Below are 22,370 nucleotides of genomic sequence, written 5' to 3'. Positions count from 1 at the left end.
TAGGACTGACCGGTTTGATCGCCTTGCGGTCCAAGGGACTTGCAGGAGTCTTCTCCAGCACCACAGTTCAAAGGCCTCAATTCTTTGGCGCTCAGCCTTTCTTATGGTCCAACTTTCACTGCCATACATTGCAACTGGGAAGACCATAGCCTTGACTATACGCACTTTTGTTGACAGGGTGATGTCTCTGCTTTTTAGTGTGCTGTCTAGATTTGCCATGGCTTTCCTCCCCAGGAGCAAGCGTCTTTTAATTTCTTGGCTACAGTCCCCATCTGCAGTGATCTTGGAGCCCAGGAAAATAAAATCTGTCACCACCTCCATTTCTTCCCCATCTATTTGCCAGGAATTGAGAGGGCCAGATGCCATGATCTTGGTTTTCTTAATGTTAAGTTTCAACCCAAGTTTTGCACTCTCCTTCTTCACCTGCAACAAGAGGCTCTTTAGTTCTTCTTCACTTTCTGCCATTAGAGTGGTATCATCTGCGTATCTTAGGTTGTTGATATTTCTTCCGGCAATCTTAATTCCAGCTTTTGATTCATCTAGCCCTGCCTTTCTCATGATGTGCTCTGCATATAAGTTAAATAGGCAGGGCGACAGTATACAGCCTTGCCGGACTCCTTTCCCAATTTTGAACCAATCAGTGGTTCCGTGTCCAGTTCTCACTGTTGCTTCTTGGCCCGCATATAGGTTTCTCAAGAGACAAATAAGATGGTCTGGTATACCCATCTCTTTAAGAACTTGCCACAGTTTGTTATGATCCACACAATCAAAGGCTTTAGCATAGTCAATGAAGCAGAAGTAGATGTTTTTCTGGAACTCCCTAGCTTTCTCCATGATCCAGCGTATGTTGGCAATTTGATCTCTAGTTCCTCTGCCTCTTCGAAATCCTGCCTGCACTTCTGGTAGTTCTCGATCCACATACTGCTGAAGTCTAGCTTGTAGGATTTTAAGCATGACTTTACTAGCATGAGAAATGAGTGCAATGGTGCGATAGTTTGAACATTCTTTGGCACTGCCTTTCTTTGGAATTGGAATGTAAACTGATCTTTTCCAATCCTGTGGCCATTGTTGAGTTTTCCAAATTTGCTGGCAAATTGAGTGTAGCACTTTTACTGCATTGTCTTTTAAGATTTTGAATAGCTCAGCTGGAATACTGTCACTTCCACTAGCTTTGTTGTTGCTCAGCTTTTCTAAGGCCCACTTCACTTCACATTCTAGGATGTCTGGCTCGAGGTCAGTGACCACCTCATTGTAATTATCAGGGACGTTAAGCTCATTCTTGTATAGTTCTTCTGTGTAATTTTGCCACCTCTTCTTAATCTCTTCTGCCTCTGTTAGGTCCCTGCCATTTTGGTCCTTTATCATGCCCATTTTTGCATTAAACGTTCCCTTCATTTCTCCAATTTTCTTGAAAAGATCTCTGGTCCTCCCTATTCTATTGTTTTCTTCTATTTCTTTGCACTGTTCATTTAAGAAGGCATTCTTATCTCTTCTAGCTATTCTCTGGAATTCTGCATTCAATTGGGTGTATCTTTCTTTTTCTCCCTTGCCTTTCGCTTCCCTCCTTTCCTCAGCTATTTGCAAAGCTTCCTCAGACAGCCATTTTGCTTTCTTGCATTTCTTTTTCTTTGGGATGGTTTTGGTTGCTACCTCTTGTACAATGTCGCGAACCTCTGTCCATAGTTCTTCAGGCACTCTGTCTATCAGATCTAATTCCTTAAATCTATTTGTCACCTCTACTGTATATTCAACAGGGATATGATTTAATTCATACCTGAGTGGCCTAGTGCTTTTCCCTACTTTCTTCAGTTTAAGCCTAAACTTTGCAAGGAGAAGCTCATGGTCTGAGCCACAGTCAGCTCCTGGTCTTGTTTTTACTGACTGTATAGAGCTTCTCCATCTTTGGCTGCAGAGCATATAGTCAATCTGATTTCTGTGTTGACCATCTGGTGATGTCCATGTGTAGAGCCGTCTCTTGGGTTGTTGGAAAAGAGTGTTTGCTATGACCATCGTATTCTCTTGACAGAATTCTATCAGCCTGTGCCCTGCTTCATTTTGCACTCCAAGGCCAAACTTGCCTGTTATTCCAGTTATCTTTTGGCTTCCTACTTTAGCATTCCAATCCCCCATGATGATAAGAACATCATTTTTGGTGTTAGTTCTATAAGGTGCTGTAGTGCTTCATAGAACTGGTCAATTTCATCCTCTTCAGCACTGGTGGTTGGGGCATAGACTTGGACTACTGTGATATTGAATGGTTTGCCTTGGATTCGAACTGAGATCATTCTGTCATTTTGAGGATTGTATCCCAGTAAGGACCAGTCAGGTCCATTATTTTCCTTATATTTAGTACTGGATATAAAAATTACTGCAAGCTCTCATTTTGTAACTTCAGTAAAGTTTTCATTGTGTTTACAGATGTGGAGAAATTACTCCTAACAGAGATGACACAATATAATGTGTAAGGTACTATCATAAAGGAATCTTTTTCAAGTCAGATATTTATTAAACTATTTTAGAGAATATTTTTGATTTATATATCTAAAATTCAACAGCTACAGTTGAACCTATAGTTCTGCTATATTGTGCAGCAACCTCTTAAGAAAAAGCATAACAAATGTAGTTCACATTAAATTAATTTCATTACACAAATCATTTGGACCAGTGATATCAGTAGTCTACACATATTTATATTCATCAGAGCTTTTCCCAACTCAGAAATCAAATTTGTAAGCAGGTTCTGCCTATTATTAATTGGAACAAAAAAACCCTCATTTCTAAAATTTTCTCCAAAGCTTGCTTTCTTTTATCAGAGAACACTCCTTAATTTTATAAATTATAATGTTCATATTTTTGGTATAGTAGCTGCTGATAGTCCTAGGACTATCAGTTTATTTATGATTTATTAAAAGTAATTATATATTTAGCCATTGGGCATGATTTTCAAGAGCAATATAAAAAGGAAAACATAAAAATACAATATAATTGGCAACATTTTTCAGTGTTAAACCCAACATTAAAATTAATTGATTAACACTGGAGTTCTTTTGACTGTATTTGTTGATTCTCTGGGGCTGATATTGACCAAAAGAGTCAGTTCCAGGCAAATCTCTATAAAAACGAATTTTTTTGTTGAAGGCTACTACTAAAATGTCAGATGAAGTATATATTATACAAGCATATGGGGTATAATAAGGTACAATACAGTTATGTGAAAATGTAAGTTCATCCTACATAAAAAATTTCCTTTTTTGATACATCAATATTTTATCATAATTCAAATAATACATAAAGATGGTATATGAAAATTGTCTTTGTAATCATTTATTCAACAAAAAACCTTTTTGTGGAAAAAGGTAACCCTTGGCTCCAATACCTGACATTGTCTCCTTTGGAAGAAACAATCTCAAGTATAACTACCTACCAGTGACTGATATTGACTGAGAAATCTTTTCTTACTCCTCCAGGCTGAATTTTTCAGCTGTGCAATGTTTCTGACTTCTTGCAAGCACAGCCCATTTCAAATCACCCCACAGCATTTTGATGAGATTAGATTAGAGCTTTTACTTAGCCATTCCGGAACCATCCACTTCTATTATTTTTTTCGCTTCAGTCATTTCTTAGTGGATTTATGGCAATGTTTAGAGTTTGTAAACTGTCATGTTGCAAGGCCAACTTTTAGCTGAGCTTCAGTCTTCTGACAGATTGTCTGATATTACCTTCAAGCATCCTCTGTACAATGAAGGATTTATAGTGGATTCTATGATGGTGAGCTGTTTAAGTTCTGATCCAAACAATAAAATTTCCACCACTATATTTTATATTGGTATTACGGTTCTCCTCATAAAAAGCTATCTTCAGTTTTCAGCAAAAATGTCTTCTGGTATTGTGGCCAAATTACTCTTTTTTTGTCTTGTCTGTCTAGACTCTAGACTCTAGAGCATTTTGTTCCAGAAGTAGCAATCTTTGCCTATGTGCATGAGCAAACTTTAGTTTTAACCCGATGTTTTCTCTCAGCAGCAAAATTTTCCTTGTGGAGCACCTCCCATGTAGATTTAATTTGTACTGCTTCTTTCTAAAGCACTTTGAAATCAATTGTAGTTAGGATTATCTTTGGGATAATATGATAGGGTCATGGTAATTATTCGGGATCATGTGATTAATTTCTAGAGACATCTTTAAATATTGTACATTCTGCTCTTCAGCTGAACATGTTGGGACAATCTGGCCTAAGCATATTGGCAATTGTTGGGAATCACCATTGATAGATTATCTTCTTGAGAGATTACTTGTCCAATTTTAAAATCCTTTTCCAGATTCATAGGCATCCATGCTCATATTCCTAAACAGTCACAGATATATTCCCAGATTCATATGAATTTACTTTCTGAGGGCTTTAGAGAACTGTTTCGATCTAGATATGGTGATACCACACATTTCAACAACAAAGAACAAACCAAAATAAATGTCTGAGATTTAAATAAGACATATTCTTTCCAGTACCTAATTTGGTCACCTGATTCTAATTTTGGATTCTTGACATAGTTATGTGTTTTTTAATTAAGCTATACATAATTTTTCCACATACAAAATTTGCATTTTTAAAATTACACAGTGGCCTACAAAATGAAAATGCTGTATGATATTTGTTACATTATATCCACTTTATCTATCAATATTGCTGACATGAATAACAAATATCTGAATGTTGAAATCCGTTGAGAAAACAAAAATTCAATGGGATGTACTTATTTCCTATCAGTGTGAATAAAAGTGGATATCGTGTTACTCTCATCATCATTTTAACAGAACTCATAGACTTATAATTGGAAAACAAACTGTGTTCCCTTTTCCGTCAAAAACTTTAGTTTGTTCAAAGAAAGTTAAAACACAAAACACCAAAATATTTTAAAAAGGACAAAAGAAAAAAACACAACAAAAAAGACATTAAAAAGAAAAGGTGTTAACAAACTATTATTATAATAAACTTGTAGAAAATTTACCACAGCTTTAATCGCAAATCATCCCAAATATTAACCCTAATTGTTTCTGGATCAAATATCCATGTTTGTTTCTTCACCTCTTATCACTTGTGTTCTGTGTTCTCTAATTTGCTTCCAGCACATTTCTTGATAATAAAAAAGTAAACAAAAAACTTCCCAGATTCTAAGTTGGAGAACAGGGTAAATAAATTCAGTATGAACTGCAGAGCTGAGTGAGGAACATCTCTGTGGGATTCCATTTATTTCTACGCTTGCATGATATTAACCTGCCAATACTTTTTTTTCACAGGGTATAAATGGAATGTTCTCTGATGTAAAGAATAAAAATCTCTGCTTTAAAAATTCTATTCCTTCCAACAGATCTAGAGGGCAAATTATATATCTGGGAAGTACCAAAGCAGGACTATTTTGATTGTAAGATGAAACAAGAAAATCTATGGAACTCTTTGGACAAAGAAAATAGAAATGGAGTAGCAATACCACCATGAATTAGTAGCTTGTAAATTTTCTTTACAAAATATTTTTTCCAAATGATTGTGCTTCTTTATAACTAAATGTAATTTGTAGAAGGGAGTTTTTCTTATTGCCTCAAGAGCAACCAACAGTTTCTATTAATTACCAAGATCAAAATTATCTAGGTACTATACTTAAGAATCAATATTAAAAACAAAATTATTCAAGTTTTATATTCCTAATGTTATCAAACCACCTAGAGGCCCTTTTTATATCTAAAGGGAGGTAAAAGTTTTCCCTGTCCAGTCATGTCTGACTCTAGGAGGCAGTGCTCATCTTCATTTCTTGATTGAGGGAGCCAGTGTTGTCTAAAAATACTTCTGTGGTCTTGTGGCCAGCATGACTATATGCCAAGGTGCATGGAATACCGTTGCCTTCCCATCAAAGTGGTATCTATTAATTTATTTGCGTTTTCATGCTTTCAAACTGCTAGGTGGGCTGGAGTTGGGGCAAGTAATGGGAGCTCACTCTGCTGCGCAGCACTCAAGTCTCGAACCTGGACTATCAGCTTTCCAGTTGACAAACTCAGCATCGTTAACCACGGAATTCAATTATCTTTCCAACATCCAATTATCACAACCAGATCATGAAAAGCCGAAAGCAAAAGTTCACTAATCAAGCAGGAGATCCAAGTTGACTATTGCCCCATAATTGAATGTCTTATCATTATAAGTCTCCAAACACAATTCAGATCTATCAGATAACAACTGTATCCTGGATAATTCAAGTAATTAAAATGTTATCTGGTGGGACCAAGCAAGGCTTATTCTGCTACAGTGCACTCCTTTTAAAATATAATACTCCAAAGATAAGTTTTGCCTCACCGTGCTGGCCTTTTGCAAAGCATTAAATACTTGGCCTTGCTATCAAACCAGGCGCCCAGATAGTGTGGATGAACCTGTAGTATGGTTATACAGATTCCACAGTATTTGCTTATTATGAGCTGATGTTCTATGCTGTTTTAACTTATTTATTTATTTATTTACTGGTTGCCTTTTACTTTGTTTTTATTTGTTAGTTAAACAACTGGCTATCTAGAGTCATGTACATGAGATGGACGCCCATATATATTTACTAAATAACTACATAAATAGCGATAATATTCCAACAGTATGGTTCTTCTCATAAAGTACTGGCTCAATCATTTTATTTTATGAGGAAGAAGAAAATAATGAAAATAAGAAAATAATGGGAAACTATTTCCCCTTCCTATGACCAGCTGAACTGGAGACCCCTCCTCACAATGGCTATCAAAACCAACTACCTTATACGAAAAAAATAAGAGTAAGTAATCAGCTCTGGAACTGATATTATAATCATGTTTTCCTTTCTTATCTGATTTTCTTTTCCTATTATCTTGTGTTTATTTATATAGTAAACCTGAATGTGGGGGCCTTCTGTTTTTTAATTATTGATTAAGCTCCTTTAAGAAGGCTTCAAGTTGAAGGACAATCATTAATGCTTAAATTAATAAAATTTGGATGGAATAGTAAATAGTAAATGGCTTCAACTTAGAGATTACATATTTTACATAATTGTAACTTATAAATATTAATGTATAATTACTATATTAATGTATAATTTACCAAGTAAATAATATATGTGATTGTAATTAACACATTATTATTGTAAGTTTGTACATAGAATGGCATGTTAGAGATACAAGATTGAGTATTAAAAATTATATTTCACTTTTGTACTATGATAAAAGCTAGTTATTTCTTGCTGACTTATGAGTGATTCTTCTATTTCACAAGCAAGATATGCAATGAAAACAGTATTTGAAACTTGCAGAATTGTATTGCAACTGAGAATATATAGCTTTCCATCAGTTCTGTTGACCAAACAAAACATATAACTATATATCTTCTTTTTCTTTCAGAACAATATATCAATACCACTTCCCTTGGCACTGGTATCTGAAGATATCCCTAAAGCAGGGGTAGGCAACCTTGGTTCTTTTTATGACTCGTGGACTTCAACTCCCAGAATTCTGGGAGTTGAAGTCCACGAGTCATAAAAGAGCCAAGGTTGCCTACACCTGCCCTAAAAAATGATGCTCAGTCTCTTTCACTAGTGTTTCTCAAGAAGAGGACCAGAGAGTAGAACATTCCTCTAAGGACCTTAACTTGAATGTCCTTCTGAGTAGGAATTAATGCCAATATTTTCTTTTGGCGTCTTACCTGATTTGGTGATGACTGCTAGGCTTCCCTAGCCAATCTAACTATGCAGCAATTAAATATAGTCCAAGCCTTTCTCTGAAGTTTAGAGATGGAGATGAGAATAGATGTACTGCAAGTGACCATCTCCACTCAGTTCTACAACTATATGTAGTCCTAATTTAGTGACTGTTCATTTAGCAACCATTCAAAAGTGTTGATAGCAGTGAATGAAATTTATAGCTGTATGCTGAGGTCATCACAGCATCCCTGTGGTCATGTGATCATGATTGCAACCAGCACATAATTCTGATAGTCACAGAATCCCAATCATCATTTGCGACCTTCCTTCTAGCTTTCCAAAATGGGAAACTGGCAGGAAGTTGTATGGTAGTCATATGACATAATTAATGAGCAGATGTGATTTGCTTAACAGCCAGAATTGCCATTTTAAGTTGGCATGGCACTTTTTGCTTTATGACAGCATCACTTAGTGATAGTTTTTAATCCCAATTATAGTTGTTAAGGAGGATTATCTGCAGCTAAAAGAAAAACTGCCTATCATATTTGCTAGAGTACAACAAATGTAACAACTAGAAATACTAAACTCTGATGTGAGACAATTTCTTCTACAAAGTTTTCTTTAAAATTATGAATAGTATTCATAATCAAGTTTACCAAATTTATTACAGAACAAGAACAAAGAATTGTACAGAAGAATAGTGAACATAAAATGATAAAATTACATACCTTGTTCATAAAGTAATGCCATGTTCACATTTTTATAAGATACCAAATAATTTATGACTACAACTGCGCTCTGTACTGTATTTCCCAACAGTGCACCCTGATGCTCCTGTAATTAAATACATTTTAAGAAAAAAAGTTATTTCAGGTATAAACTAGGTCAACTCATTTCAAAGAAGGCCCCTCTGAGGCAATCTCAGAATCCTAAATAGAACCAATGAAGAAAGAATTAGATGGTTTTCATAGTTGCAAGATAACTAGGACTCAATAAAGAAACTGGATACACATTTTACTTTTAAGTGCTTACCATTTTAACTGAATTAGGGTCAGGCTAATCCTACATTACAGCAGGAGACAACAGCTGATCTCCATTAAGTTTCTAGGTTCAAATATTTGCTCTTCTCTTATCATTTCTCTAGCCCATTAACAGCAAAAGCAAACAAATAAACTATCAGTGAACTTAACATTAATTTTAAGAATATCAATACAGACTGTAAAAATAATTGCTATTGTTTTATGTAATATTCTCACAGACAATACAATTTACCAAACTTCCTTGCAGTTTTGATACAAACTCAGATCTTGTGAAAATTTGATAGCATTCCTTGGTAGCTATAATTAAGCTTTTGATTAGTAGATCTTGCCAAGAAATGGAACACACTATGGCTAGTATCTGTGTCAGAATATCTACTTTTGGGGGGTAGGGAAGCTCTCCCCAAGAGAGCTGGGGGGGGGGGAACCCTCCCCAAGATGGCTGCTATAGGGTGAGAATTTTTCTTTCTCTTACCCACGATCTGTTGTGTTTGCTGCCAGAGCTAGCTCATTGGCAGCCCTGCCCCCTGGATTTGAATGGGGGCACTTAGGAATGACCCAAGAAAACTTTTGGACCACCGTGGACCCACCCAGAAGGGGGAATCTTGAAGATTGCAACTTCTTGTGGGAATAACTGGAGAATCAAGTGACTTTTAAATTTCTTCCTACTGGCAGAGCATTTTCATTAGCAAACTTGACACTTTCAACATCACTTTTTGAAGTTTGGTTTTTGTTTTTATCTTTAAATGTTAATTGGCTGGCTGAATGCTGATTTATTTCAACCCCCTGTGGACTTTACCTGCTCTTTCTGCTTTCTCTTTGATTTATTTGGTTGCTCTTATTAATTTCTGTATTTTCATATGAAAACACAGCATGCATTTCTGGATGGCGAAAATTGCTATATTTTGGCTATATTTTACTGAATATTCACTGTAGGGAATCTGTATTTTATTAACTTGGATCAAAACAGTCAGAAGCTATCCTTATTTCTTTATTATCTACTTCACTGAGTAACAACATATCAGATTACAGAAAAGGAGGTGGCTGATACTGGGGGGACGGTGGGGAGACTGCTCAGCAACATGCAATCTCTAGTCAAATTTGTTTCTCAAAGGTGATGATGAACTCATAAAGTCTATGAAAAACATTTTGAAGAAACCAACTCTAAATATTTTAAACTCACAAAAGGAATCTGTTTTTAAAATAGCAGATGAATTGGAAAACAATATAGACCCAGAAACAACAAAGACTGTGGAAAATCAAAGCTAAGAGTGTGACTTTCCAGCAATAAAGTGGCCAGAAAGAAACAGATCTGGAAATAACAGAGCCAACTTTATACAACTTACTGAAGCTCAGTCCTGTGTTTTCATACAGTAAAGGATTTATGCCTCTAATTTCTGATTTAGAAAGAATGTTGGCTGCAACTGAAGCAGGTCATCATCCTGTGAGCTGTCCATCCTCTGAACAGAAGAGAAAAGCCCCAAAGCCATGTCTCAAGTTAGGCAAATACACAGTGTGGCAAAGTGAGAACTAAATTACTTCTGCTAAGATAACATTGTTCCAATTTATAAGCAGATCAAGTAGATGCAAGGCTTTTGACTTTAAAAAAGTACTGGAAGGTAGTATTATTCAGCAAATATCTGAGTTGGGTTACTCTCGGTTGTGCTACTGTTCTGTTTTGTTCCACATGCAATCATGAGCATATTCAAATGATTGCTACATAAACTAGATGTACTGTTAGGGCATGTTTGGATACTGATTCTCTAAATGAAATCAAAAGAATATCAACTACAATCAAATTAGTTATAGAGGAAAATATGGACTATATCAAGCACAGATTACAAAGCTGTCTGACTAAATACAAGTAACGCTAACAACAAGCTGACATTTCATTTTTTACTCTCAGTTGAGATACTATTTTTTTTTAATTTCAGCTAGGATTTTGTTTTCCTTTCCAAATTTTATTCACCTGACATTTCTTAATACATCTGTGGACTTCAAACTATATCAAGAGGGCAACATCAAAATTAACTACAGAAGGGACCAAAAAGAGGACTCAGAACTCCCAGAACTCCTGACAATGTAAACAATTAACCAGCTGAATGGCTTGACTTCAGAGGTGTGGGTGTCCCATCACTGGAGGTTTTTGAGAGTCCTTTGTTCAAAATAGTATAGGTCCCTTCAACGCTGTTACTCTATTATTCTAGAAGACTTAACATCTAAAAATAGAAAATTCAGTTTACATTTTCTTTTAAAAAAATCTTCTAAATTTTGAGAATTATGAAAGTAAATTTCTAGAACTTTTTTTTTAAAAAATTGGGGGGGGGGAATCCTTTGACAAGGTGGCCCTGTGTTCCAACTGAGAGATGGCACAGCTGATAGGTGGCCCAGCAGCCCAGCTGAGAAGGCCCAGCCAACCTACTCTGGCGGCGGAGCGGAGGCAGTGAGGTGCAAGGAAGCCACTGAGTAGAGGTGAAATGAAGATAGGTGGCCGCAGACCAGCGGCTGAGAGCAGCATGGTGGGCCCTGAGCAGCAGCTGTGCAGAGGTAAGTGGTAGAGGAGCGGAATAGCCAGAACAGGCCAACTGAGCAGCAGCGGTGCAGAGTTAAGTATGACAGCAAGTTGGAGTGTCCACAGCTGTGGCTGAGAGCAGTGCAGCAGAGCAGATAAGCATCAACTAAGCACACAGATCAACACATCATACCTGAAAACCCCAGCAATGGCCAGGCAACAAAAAGAAAATCAATACACCCAAATTGAACACAACAGGGAACAAACAACTTTTGAAAAAATTGACTCTATATATGAACTTAAAAAGGAAGACCGATGGAAACATGTCACTTTTAGAAGAAAAGAACAACCAAGAGCAAAGCCCCTTCTATCTACCCTAGCCCACTCCAGCGAAGCCCCTCTGGATCTGAACAATTGCTGTTATAGCCTCCCCATGGAAGAAAGTACGCAAACACCTATAAAAGTAGTCATCAATAGTTTCTAAAAAGGAGACACAACCCAGTATCTCTGTGACAGGAAGAATAGTATCCGAGACTTTCCTACGAAAAAAAAGACAAATATTGGTGATAGAAGATTCAATTCTTTGTGAACAGAAACTATAGTCTGCAGACTGAACAGTCAATCTAGGGAGGTATGTTGTCTCCCTGAATGAAAATCAAAGACGTAACTGAGAAACTTACTAAAAATAAGCAATCCCCTTTCTTCTCCCACACATGGGGAGCAATGACACAATGAATCTAAAAACAATAAACAAAAGATTACGAACAGCTAGGGAAGAAAGTTAAAGAATTAGAAACTCAAGTGGTGCTTTCATCTATACTTCCAACAAAAGGCTAAAATCCAATGAGAAAGCAAAGGCTTTTAGAAACAAACCATTGGCCTAAAATTGGTATTGTCAAGAGAACTTCAGTTTCCTAGACAATGGCCTGCATTGCCTACATGAAGGACTACTGGCAAGGGATGGAGCGAACTTCACAAGAATTGCAAAGAATATATTCAGAAAATAACTGGCTCATCTTATCAGGAAGGCTTTAAACTAAAATTGAGAGGAGAGGGGGGGCAGTTTTCAAGAACTTTACAACCTGATTCCAAGCAAACCACCAATCATATAAGGAGGTAGGAAGTAGAGAAAGAGGGAAAAAACTTAAGTGAAGTAGAGAATGATGGAAAAAATGGAAAACCCAAATACAAAGTAGGAGATATAAGAAACATACGCATAAAATTGACAAAAATGAAGGGAGTCTGAATACTTTCTGAATGCACTATATGTAGAAATACTGGGCAGCTCAAGGACAAGAACGAATAGCAGCAGCTGTAAATCTTTATGTGAATCTGTGAGATGGAAAAAAAATTGCTGAATACAAAACCTGGAATTTAGATGATATTTTCCTTTTTCTTATGAAATACAGGTAGTCGACTTACAATGGTTTACCGTATTTAATGACTGTTCAAAGTTACAATAGCACTGAAGAAAGTGACTTACGACCATTTTTCACACTTATGATCATTGCACCAACCCTATGGTCATGTGATTAAAATTCTGACGCTTGGCAACTGACTCATGATGGTTGCAGTGTCTCGTGATCATGTGATTAGCTTTTGCGAACTTCTGACGAGCAAAGTCAATAAGGAAGCCAGATTCACTTAACTACAGTGATTCACTTAACAACTGTGGCAAGAAAGGTCATAAAATGGGGCAAAACTCACTTAACAAATGTCTCACTTAACAACAGAAATTTTGGGCTCAATTTTGGTCATAAGTCAAGGACTACCTGTAATTTGGCAGATTCACACTAAAATCCAAATGATTTCAGAGATTAGCATTTCCTGTTCTCTATTTAATAAGACCATAACTTTTTATATACCGGTAGTACTTGCTTTCATATATTTGATTTCCAAGTATGAATTCAATAGAACAGAGAAACTAGAAATGAAATCTCAGGCAATTTGAATTTCTCTTATTATAAACCAGAACTAATACATATGCTAGTCAGGTAAGAAGCATGCCATTTTATTAATATATTAAGAGAATGATATTAAGTTATTATATCAGTTTGTGTATGGACTGTTGAATCTAGAATAAAATAACATAATTGGAAGGGACCTTGGAGGTCTTCCAGTCCAAACCCCTGCTTAGGCAGAAACCCTATACCATTTCAGACAAATGGTTGTCTAGTCTCTCCTTAAAAACTTCAACTGTTGGAGCATTCACAACTTCCAGAGGCAGGCTGTTCCACAGATTAATTGTTCTGTCAGAAAATTTTGTCTTAGTTCTAGGTTGCTTCTCTCCATCCATTGCTTCTTGTCCTGCTTTCTGGTGCTTTGGAGAATAGCTTGACTCCCTCTTCTTTGTGGCAACCCCTGAGATATTAGAACACTATCATGTCACCCCTAGTCGTTCTATTAAATCTATACGGCATTGCTGTGACATCTTTTAACAAAACTGAAGAAAACTAGAAAAGTTAGTAGGATTCTGGATTGCACTAAAAGAAGTACTTTATCAAAGAGGCATGGCATTCTAATTACCCTCTTTTTGCACTCTGGTGTATACAATTCTGGGCACATTTCCAGAAAATATCGACAAGTTAGGACACATTTTCAACAAGGCTATAAAGAAGATACAAGGATTTGAGGATACATCCTATAAGGATAGGTTGAAAGAACCTGGGATAGGTCTGTCTAGAGAAAAGACATACCGTATATCATTCTGTACTGAGTACAGTATAATTCTTTGAAAGCCCCTATTGAAATAAAATTGTTTTGGAGGAAAACTGTATTGAATAGTGATTCATTTATTGATTAAACAAACCATTATATGAAACCATCTTCAAATCATAACTCTACTTCATATTATTTTATTTCCACACATTTACATATATGAATGATTGTATTTAGGAAAATTGTTGATTTATAATTGACAATTATGTTTCAAAGAGAAAACTTCATCTAAGTTTAGTTCCTAATATGTTTTGATATCTCTAAAAAGTAACCTGATAGGATTCTGACAATGATTTTAGATTAGTTTTAAGATAGGATAATTTAATGTTTGTGACCGCATTGATATTGAATCTAATCATGTTCCATTAAACATGCTTTTTCACTTGGTTTTTACAAAACTGTTTGATTATAGTTCCTTAACTACTATCTACTGAAATGACAATTTTGTCATTTTTCAAAATGCATTCCTCTTGAGATTAGAGAAGTATAATTTACATTTTTCAAGTCTTGCAACTCTACTAGAGTAACTATTTGCAGAAACATAGATTTTGCTTTCATAGTTGAAGAGATCATTAAGATATAATTAGACCCTTATTCATGCTTGCTAGGGAGATGGCACCTACCCAATCAGCCCCCTCTAGAGCTGTATTAAATATGAAGGGCAGAACACATAATCTCCAGTCTCTGGAGAATCCCACATTAAACAAACTGCACTAGACATTTCTTTCTTTCCCATTTGTTATTAATAGAAGTTTATTTGTGCCTTCAGTCTTTTTTCAAACTCCATTATTATTGCTCAAAATTGCTAGACTACTTTCTTTCAGCAATATGCTACTGCACAGCAATCCATGTTAGTCTTAATGACAGCTATATGTAGTGAATTTTAATTTCATTCTGCCTGGAATCTATCACAAGGCCTGGAATATATCACAAGGAATCTACAAAAGTAGAAATGGTTCTATAAAAGAAAATGTAAATCAGTTCACTTAAAAAAATAACTCGCTTTTCATAAAATTGTTTTAAAAACTGTATTTTTCTAGGTCAGAAATGCTGTCTGAAAAATATATGAATTTAACTAATATAACTATATAACTGTGATTGATCCAGAACAGAACTGTTTCTGCAACTCTAAGAGTTGCTTTCAATTAACATAAATAATACTAATTTAGATAATATTCAACTTGACTCAGTATAGGAAAGCTTCCTATTTTTATTTTTACAAAACCCTAAATTTCTATGAGTTCATATTTTCAGCTCTACCTATTATCCATACTATTCTGATATCATGATATCTTAGGAAAGAAAAGCATCATGAAAAAAATCCTCCTCCTGGATCCTTGCCTGAAGTTTAAAGATATATTCCTTAAATGTGCATGCAGTGAACCTATAAACGTCCTTGCTTTGTTAAAGTGTAGATCATATATAACGGAATAATAAGATATGATTTACTAGGAATCAGGGGAAATACATATAATTAGCGCAAGATGTCAAACGAAATTTCTTATAGATATTAGGTCACAGATCAAGTTTCCAATGGAATGAGCTTTTCAAAGGACTCTGAAGCATTGTTTACCTTAAAAGTCTTTTATTAGCCCTACAACATCTTCAATCCTTGCTAGGAGAAGCTAGAGTCTGAATTCCCCTCCCCCGTAGCACAATATATTAAGTTCAATTCTCCTCCTTTTCATTGCTGTCATCAATCACATTCTCCAATTAATTTGAAGGGTCAGTTTTCCCTTCTGTTAGACAACCTGCCAAATTCTTATCTTATTTCATAACGGCCTTGAGAGACATTCTTTCTCCTCCCTCCCAGCAATAACTAATTCTAGCTTTAATAGTAACACACAGGTTTAACATATGAAATAGCTGCTTCTTCATCTTTTGTCAAAGCAAGAACATTCAATGTTAGCAGCGTTGACACCACAAATAGCATCCCAACCAGAAAACTGAATGTTTTCAGAAAAAGTCAGAAAATATTTAAAAGGTAATCAATGCAATATACTAAGTTTGGAGTGCTGCTATTCAAGTATAAGTATAAAAGGGGAAAATATCAATATTGCTCAAGAGCATTATTAATAATTTCTGTGGCTTAAAATTTCTCCCTGCAAGCTTGCTTTTACTTTCCTTATAAATTATTAAAAAAGAAAAATTCAAGTAATAATAATAATAATAATAATAATAATAATAATAATAATAATAATAATAATATTAGTTGGGGCATGGACCTACTCTGCATACATATGTTCCTATAATCCACTCCCCTTCCAGCTTTTTTTCAAATCTTCTGAGAGTCCAGAATATGATCTTCATCTATTCCTGTATTATTATTTTTTAATTCCATTTATATCCCGCCCTTCTCCGAAGACTCAGGGTGGCTTACAAGCTTAGCAGTAGCCTTCATTCTATGTATATGCCTGCTTACTAGGGTTTTCACACACACCCCAAGCGGCATTATTACAAAGTCAGCTTAATTGCCCCCAACAATTGCCCCCAACAAAAAATGTTGAGAAGGGAATGGAAAAAAGTGAGAACTGACAACATGGGACTGAGGGTGAATTAACAAAAACCTATGGAAGACAAGGTGGATTTGTAGTGACAAAGGGTAGAGAGTAACAAAGTAACAATTCAGGGAAAGGTTAACAAGGTTGGTGATGGTCACTGTTCCAGATGAACTGAAAAACTAGCAGTCTTGCTTCTTTGATAATTGTGAAACCCTGTAATATATTGAAATTTATATTTCACTTTTATTTGTAAAAAATGATTGAATCACTATCCTTTTTTCAAAGTTCTCATTAAGCCTAATTTCCCCTTAATATTTCAATCATTCCTTAATCCTAAATCTTTTCAAACTTAATTTGTCTTTAAAGTTCAAACTTTTCCTTTCCTTACATCATCCCAATATTTTTACCTTTTGTATCTTAGTTTTGAAGTTTGATCAGATTGTAGTATTTAAAATTTAATTTCAATATGTTTCTTTCCTCTTTTTTTTATTTAAAAAGTTTTACAATACATTTTGACTTTAATCCCCCCCTCCCCCACCCCTATCCCTCTCCCCCACTCCCTCCTCCCCCCCCCCCGACTTCCCAGAGCTAAATACAGGGCATAAAATCAAAAAACAAACATAAACACCCCTATGTTATCAACAATAAACTATAAATTCTATCTCTCTCTAGCTCATATAAAATGAGTACAAACAATATTAATATTACAAATAAAGTAGAAAAGAAAAAGAGGAAAACAGAAAAAGATCTTTACTCAAAATAAATTTTCTTAATCCCAGTCCTTATTCATATTAATTTCAAAAAAAAAAAGGAAAAGAAAAAAAAACTTTCACCTGCTATTTGCATTCTCCCACCTTTCTCTAATTTCCAAACAAATTCTCAGTTACGCACCAAAAGCGCTTATCTCTGTTAATCTTAATAATCTCCGACCAAACTAAACTATAATCAAAAATAGTTCTTGCATGTATCACGCCAAATGTCTCACAGTTCCAAATCATCCTTAAGTTCAAATAAAAGTTCAAATAAAAAGAGTATATAAAAAAAAATTTAGGCAATCTCTAAGACAACTTGTTGTTAATTAGGAGCTTACATACCCACTCTTAGTTCAACACATAGTTTAAGTCCATAACCCTAATATACTTTTCTAGCAAGCAAATAACATCAATCTTAAATTGTGTAAAATATTAAAAAAGAGGAAAAAAAACTTTCTTTCTCCTCTATAATAATTTTACTCCATTGACATTCTAATCTAAAAATTTAATCAGCAATCTTAACGCCCCAAAACTTTTGGAGCACCTCTGTCATGACCCCCAAAACTTCTTTAGCCCGCTCTCCTCCTACATCTTCACTGTAAGCACACTTTGAAGATTCCATAACTTTCTGCTGGTCTTGCTCTTGCTCTCGTCTCGCTCTTCTTAGGGCGGCACGCGTCATCTTCTGGCCTCCTGCAGCAACCGATGAGACTGTGGCTTGATCCCCTCCAACACCATTGTCCTCTGTCTGTCTATCTGCAACATCTTGAAACTTTCCCACACCGTATCCTTTTGCAGCTTCCAAAAATGATTCCCTATCATGTTTCTTTCCTCTTTAATGGTTAATTTGCCGCTTCCATCTATGGGGGAATGGGAATGTAGTCCCCTCCCCTCACTTTCGGAGGTTGTTTGCTTTGGGGATATTTCCCAGGAACTTACTTGCAAAATAAGGGAGACAAGATCAAATACTCTCAACCAATTCCAAGCATGCTGTTCACCAACGTTCTGGTTAGTGCTCTTGGACTTCAGCTGCAGGTAGCTTGGGCTAGACGCTGGCATGTGGCTAGCCTTTCTCCTGTTGGGTTTGGAGGGCTTCCCTGGGACAAATGAAGCGATTGCCATCGCTTCGTAATCAACGGAGCACCCCTCCTTCAGGGTGACCTCTTCTGGGTGACTTCAAACCCATCTAGGGTTCCCCTGGCAGGACGAAACTAGCTATGGGGAGCAGAGGTCTGCTCTCACGTGGCCATGCACTATGGGTGCAAAACCAGAACCATCAGGTTTCAATTGCCAAGTGATCCTTTTCCTAAATAATATTGTGCTGTTTAGAAACTGCTTTTCTTGGGACAAAGGTCTGCAACCCGCGGCTCCGGAGCCGCATGCGGCTCTTTCAGCCGTCTCCTGCGGCTCCCAGTCCTCTGCCATGTGCAGTCCAAAAAAAAAAAGTGGGACTAAAAAAGTTCAACCAATCAATTCAAATATGCAGGGTAGGTGCATATCTCGCCTTGGCTCCACTCTTCAGTCAAACCCTGTTCTGCGCATATACGCGCATGCACACACATTTTTTGCGGCTCCCAGTTTTTCCTTTTGTGAGGGAACCGGTTCCGAGTGGCTCTTTCACTGTTTCAGGTTGCTGACCCCTGTCTTGGGATAGGAACATAAAGGCAAAGACTGGGAGTCGTCCATGGTTTATAAAGCATGTGTCCTGCTGCCAACTCTGACACAACCATTTCTACATTAAAGCAGTATATGGGAATAGAATATGATGGCTGGGTAAATAGCCCTCTTTTAAGTTTTCAAAAGACAGCAGCACCCCTTGAACAGCTTACTGTTCTTGGATATTAAGCTGGATTTGGATTTCTATGAGGAGTCACTATAAGGATGGAATGAGGGCAAATACTGTATTATATTTTGTCCAACTTCTTATTTTATGTCTGAGAATGGGGCAGTAATGCTACAGGAAAATTTTGATAATTATGGACAGACAGAAGTATGGTTATTCCTTCATGCAGATTGCAATTGCTATACTATATTATCCTCTGGTCTATACAGTAAGTGTTACTGCAAAATGCCAGTATAATAATAATAATGACTCAATAGGTGGACTATAATGCCAAACCCAGTCTGAACATCTGGCTGACTGTGAAGCAAACCATAATAACAATACAATTAATGTACAGCACAGCTGCAGTTATAACTGAATTCCTGAAATGCAAAATGAACAAAGAAGAAAAAAGGTCAAACACTGCACCACCAAAATGGTACATCAAGATGGAAAATAAAATCAGCAAGCTAAAATCAGATATAAGCAAGTTGGAACAATGAAAGAAAAGAAGCTGAAGAACAAGAAGACCAAAGAATACCTTATCAAGAAATGTTACCTAGAAACAAGGGAGATTAAGGAAGCTTTTGAAATAATAAAGCAGCAAATAAGTTATAGTGAAGATCAGCAGACAGAAAAAATCTAACTGCACTCTATAGGCAGAATCTCCAATTTCAGTACAATCACAAATGTTTCTACCATGGAGAGAGTGCAGTGAACCAGCCAACATCTGACAAAGAAGAAACAGTGCCATTATGGTTGCAGCTATGGGACAACCCATAAAAATACAAAAACTAAAGGAGATGGATAAGAAATTTATTTATTTAATTATTTTTATTTTATTAGATTTATATACCACCCTTTCCCGAAGGACTCAGGGCGGTTTACAGGGCGTTTTAAAATCACACCAATACAAAATACAAAGTTAAAAGACAAATAAAAGATTAAATTATCCCTGAAAATAAAACCCCAGTTAAAATTCTCAGCCTGGGCCAGAGAGCTCAAAGAGCCAAGTCTTCAGGTCTCGGCGGAATGAACGTAGGTCAGGGGCAGTCCTGAGCTCCACGGGCAGCTGGTTCCAGAGGGGAGGCACACCCACAGAAAAGGCCCTCCCCCTGGGTGTTAAGGTAAAGGTAAAGGTAAAGGTGCTAGTCGTTTCCGACTCTAGGGGACGGTGCTCATCTCCGTTTCAAAGCCAAAGAGCCAGCGCTTGTCCGAGGACGTCTCCGTGGTCATGTGGCCAGCATGACTAGACGCCAAAGGCGCACGGAACGCTGTTACCTTCCCACCGTAGTGGTCCCTATTTTTCTACTTGCATTTTTACGTGCTTTCGAACTGCTAGGTTGGCAGAAGCTGGGACAAGTAACAGGCGCTCACTCTGTTATGCGGCACTCAGGATTCGACCCGCCAAACTGCCGACCTTCTGATCGACAAGCTCAGCGTCCTAACCCACTGAGCCACCGCGTCCCTAATCTTTTACCGGCGGCACCCTGAGAAGACCCTCCCTTTGCGAGCGCACTGGACGAAGGGAACTTGATTGAAATGAATTGAAATGAAAGCAGTGGCGTAGCGTGGGTTGTCAGCACCCGGGGTAAGGCAAGCACCGCACTGCATGCCTGGCACCCCCCCTCCACAGTGGGCGGCGACCCGGCGGCTCGGATCGGATTCGCACAGCCAGCACTGCAGTGAGAGTGAGTGAGCCAGGCAGGGGCAGAGAGCTGCGAGTGCGAGCGCGCCCCCCCAGATGTTGCGCCCGGTGCGGCCGGCCCCCCCTGCACCCCCCACGCTACGCCACTGAATGAAAGGGCTTGTAACAACAACAGAAATTGTGAAGAAAAGGGGAAAGAAGATCAAAAACTAGTCAGCACCAAGTGAAGATGAACTGCAAGGGGTTTTTTATTAAAGCATGAGACTGAACTACATCCACTTATTATCAAGCAGTTTATTAATATATTAAAAGGAGGTGACATTGAAGATTGGTTAACATTAAAACCTACCTGATAAGAAAAATTCCAGCAAAAGTATTATATGGCTAATGGCTAAGAGCAGGAAAATTTAAGAAAGAGGAGCTAATTCTGGCTGCACAAGAACAAGCCTTAAGAACCAAGGCATACAAAGCCAGAATTGAGAAGACAACAGATAGCAAATGCTGCCTTTCCACAGAAGCTGAAGAAATAACGGACCACCTAGTTAGCTGCCGCAAGATCATACTAACCAATACAAATAAGCAAGGACTGGTGGATACACAGATAACAGAAAATGATGAAACTAAAATGAGACTTTAGAATTCAAGCAGAAAGGCACCTGCGACATTACAGGCTAGACTTAACAACTATTGATAAGAAAGACATAAAAGTCTGAATAGTGGACCTACCAGTACCTGGAGACAGCTGAATAGAAAAGAAAGAACTGGGGGGGGGAATCATAAGATAGAAAGACTTGAAAATAGAAGCAGAACGACTGTGGGAAAAGAAAGCAAAGATAGTATGAATGGTAATAGGTGCCCTGGGGGTAACCCTGAAGCAAAATTTGAACATTAGGTAATTGCAAAAAGCAGCTTTGTTTGGAACAGCTTACATCCTACAACAATACTTTTAATACTATCAAACAACAACATCTACTTATCTCAGGTCATCAGAAAGGACTTGAAAGGCAGATAAAAATGCCAAATCCAGTGTAAACATCTGGCTGTCTTTGTGCCATACCATAATAATAATTAGCTTCTGTAAGAAAATTGTACAGACTACAAACAAAGTCGCAATAATAGTACATTGAAAGATCTTCAAGAAAAATCATTTCCCTGCAAGCAGTACTAATGGGACCACAAAGCAGAACAAATAACGGAAAACGAAGAAGTTAAAGTACTTTGAGGCTTTTAGAATTTAAACAGACAGGCATCTGCCACGTAACACCTTAGTCTTAATTACTGTTCATAAGATAGACAAAGAAATTTGGATAACATGTATCGTACTTGGGGACAGCAAAAGAAGAGAAAGAACAGGAGAAAATCACAAAATACAAAGACATACAACAGAAGTAGAAAGACTGTGATGAAAGCAAAAGTAGCAACAATAGTAAACAGATGCCATGGAGGTAATCCTGGAATTACACTTGAACATTATTGGCTTTGTCAAATTCACACTAGTCAATTGCAAAAGACACCTTTAGTTGGAATATCTTACATCCTACAACAATATCTTTAACACCATCAAAGAACATCTGCCTATCCCAAGTCCTTGGGAAGCACTCGATAGCTAGATTAAAATACCAAATCCAGTTTAAATATATGGCTAACTCTGGAAGAAAGGGGAATAATAAAATCTCTATCATT

General features: G+C 37.0%; 1 protein-coding gene across 1 annotated transcript in view; it reads right to left on the bottom strand.

Annotated features, from left to right (window-relative positions):
* Positions 1–22,370, bottom strand: part of ULK4 (unc-51 like kinase 4) — a 195,042-nt gene that overhangs the window by 65,496 nt on the left and 107,176 nt on the right. Inside the window, exon 32 of the mRNA XM_081346237.1 lies at positions 8,426–8,531. Within this exon, the coding sequence (XP_081202363.1) occupies positions 8,426–8,531 (106 nt within the window). The remainder of the gene's footprint in view (positions 1–8,425; positions 8,532–22,370) is intronic.

Source organism: Vipera berus (genome assembly GCF_964194415.1).
Source record: "Vipera berus genome assembly, chromosome: Z".
NCBI lineage: Eukaryota > Metazoa > Chordata > Lepidosauria > Squamata > Viperidae > Vipera > Vipera berus.
This window is presented reverse-complemented; position numbering and strand designations above follow the sequence as displayed.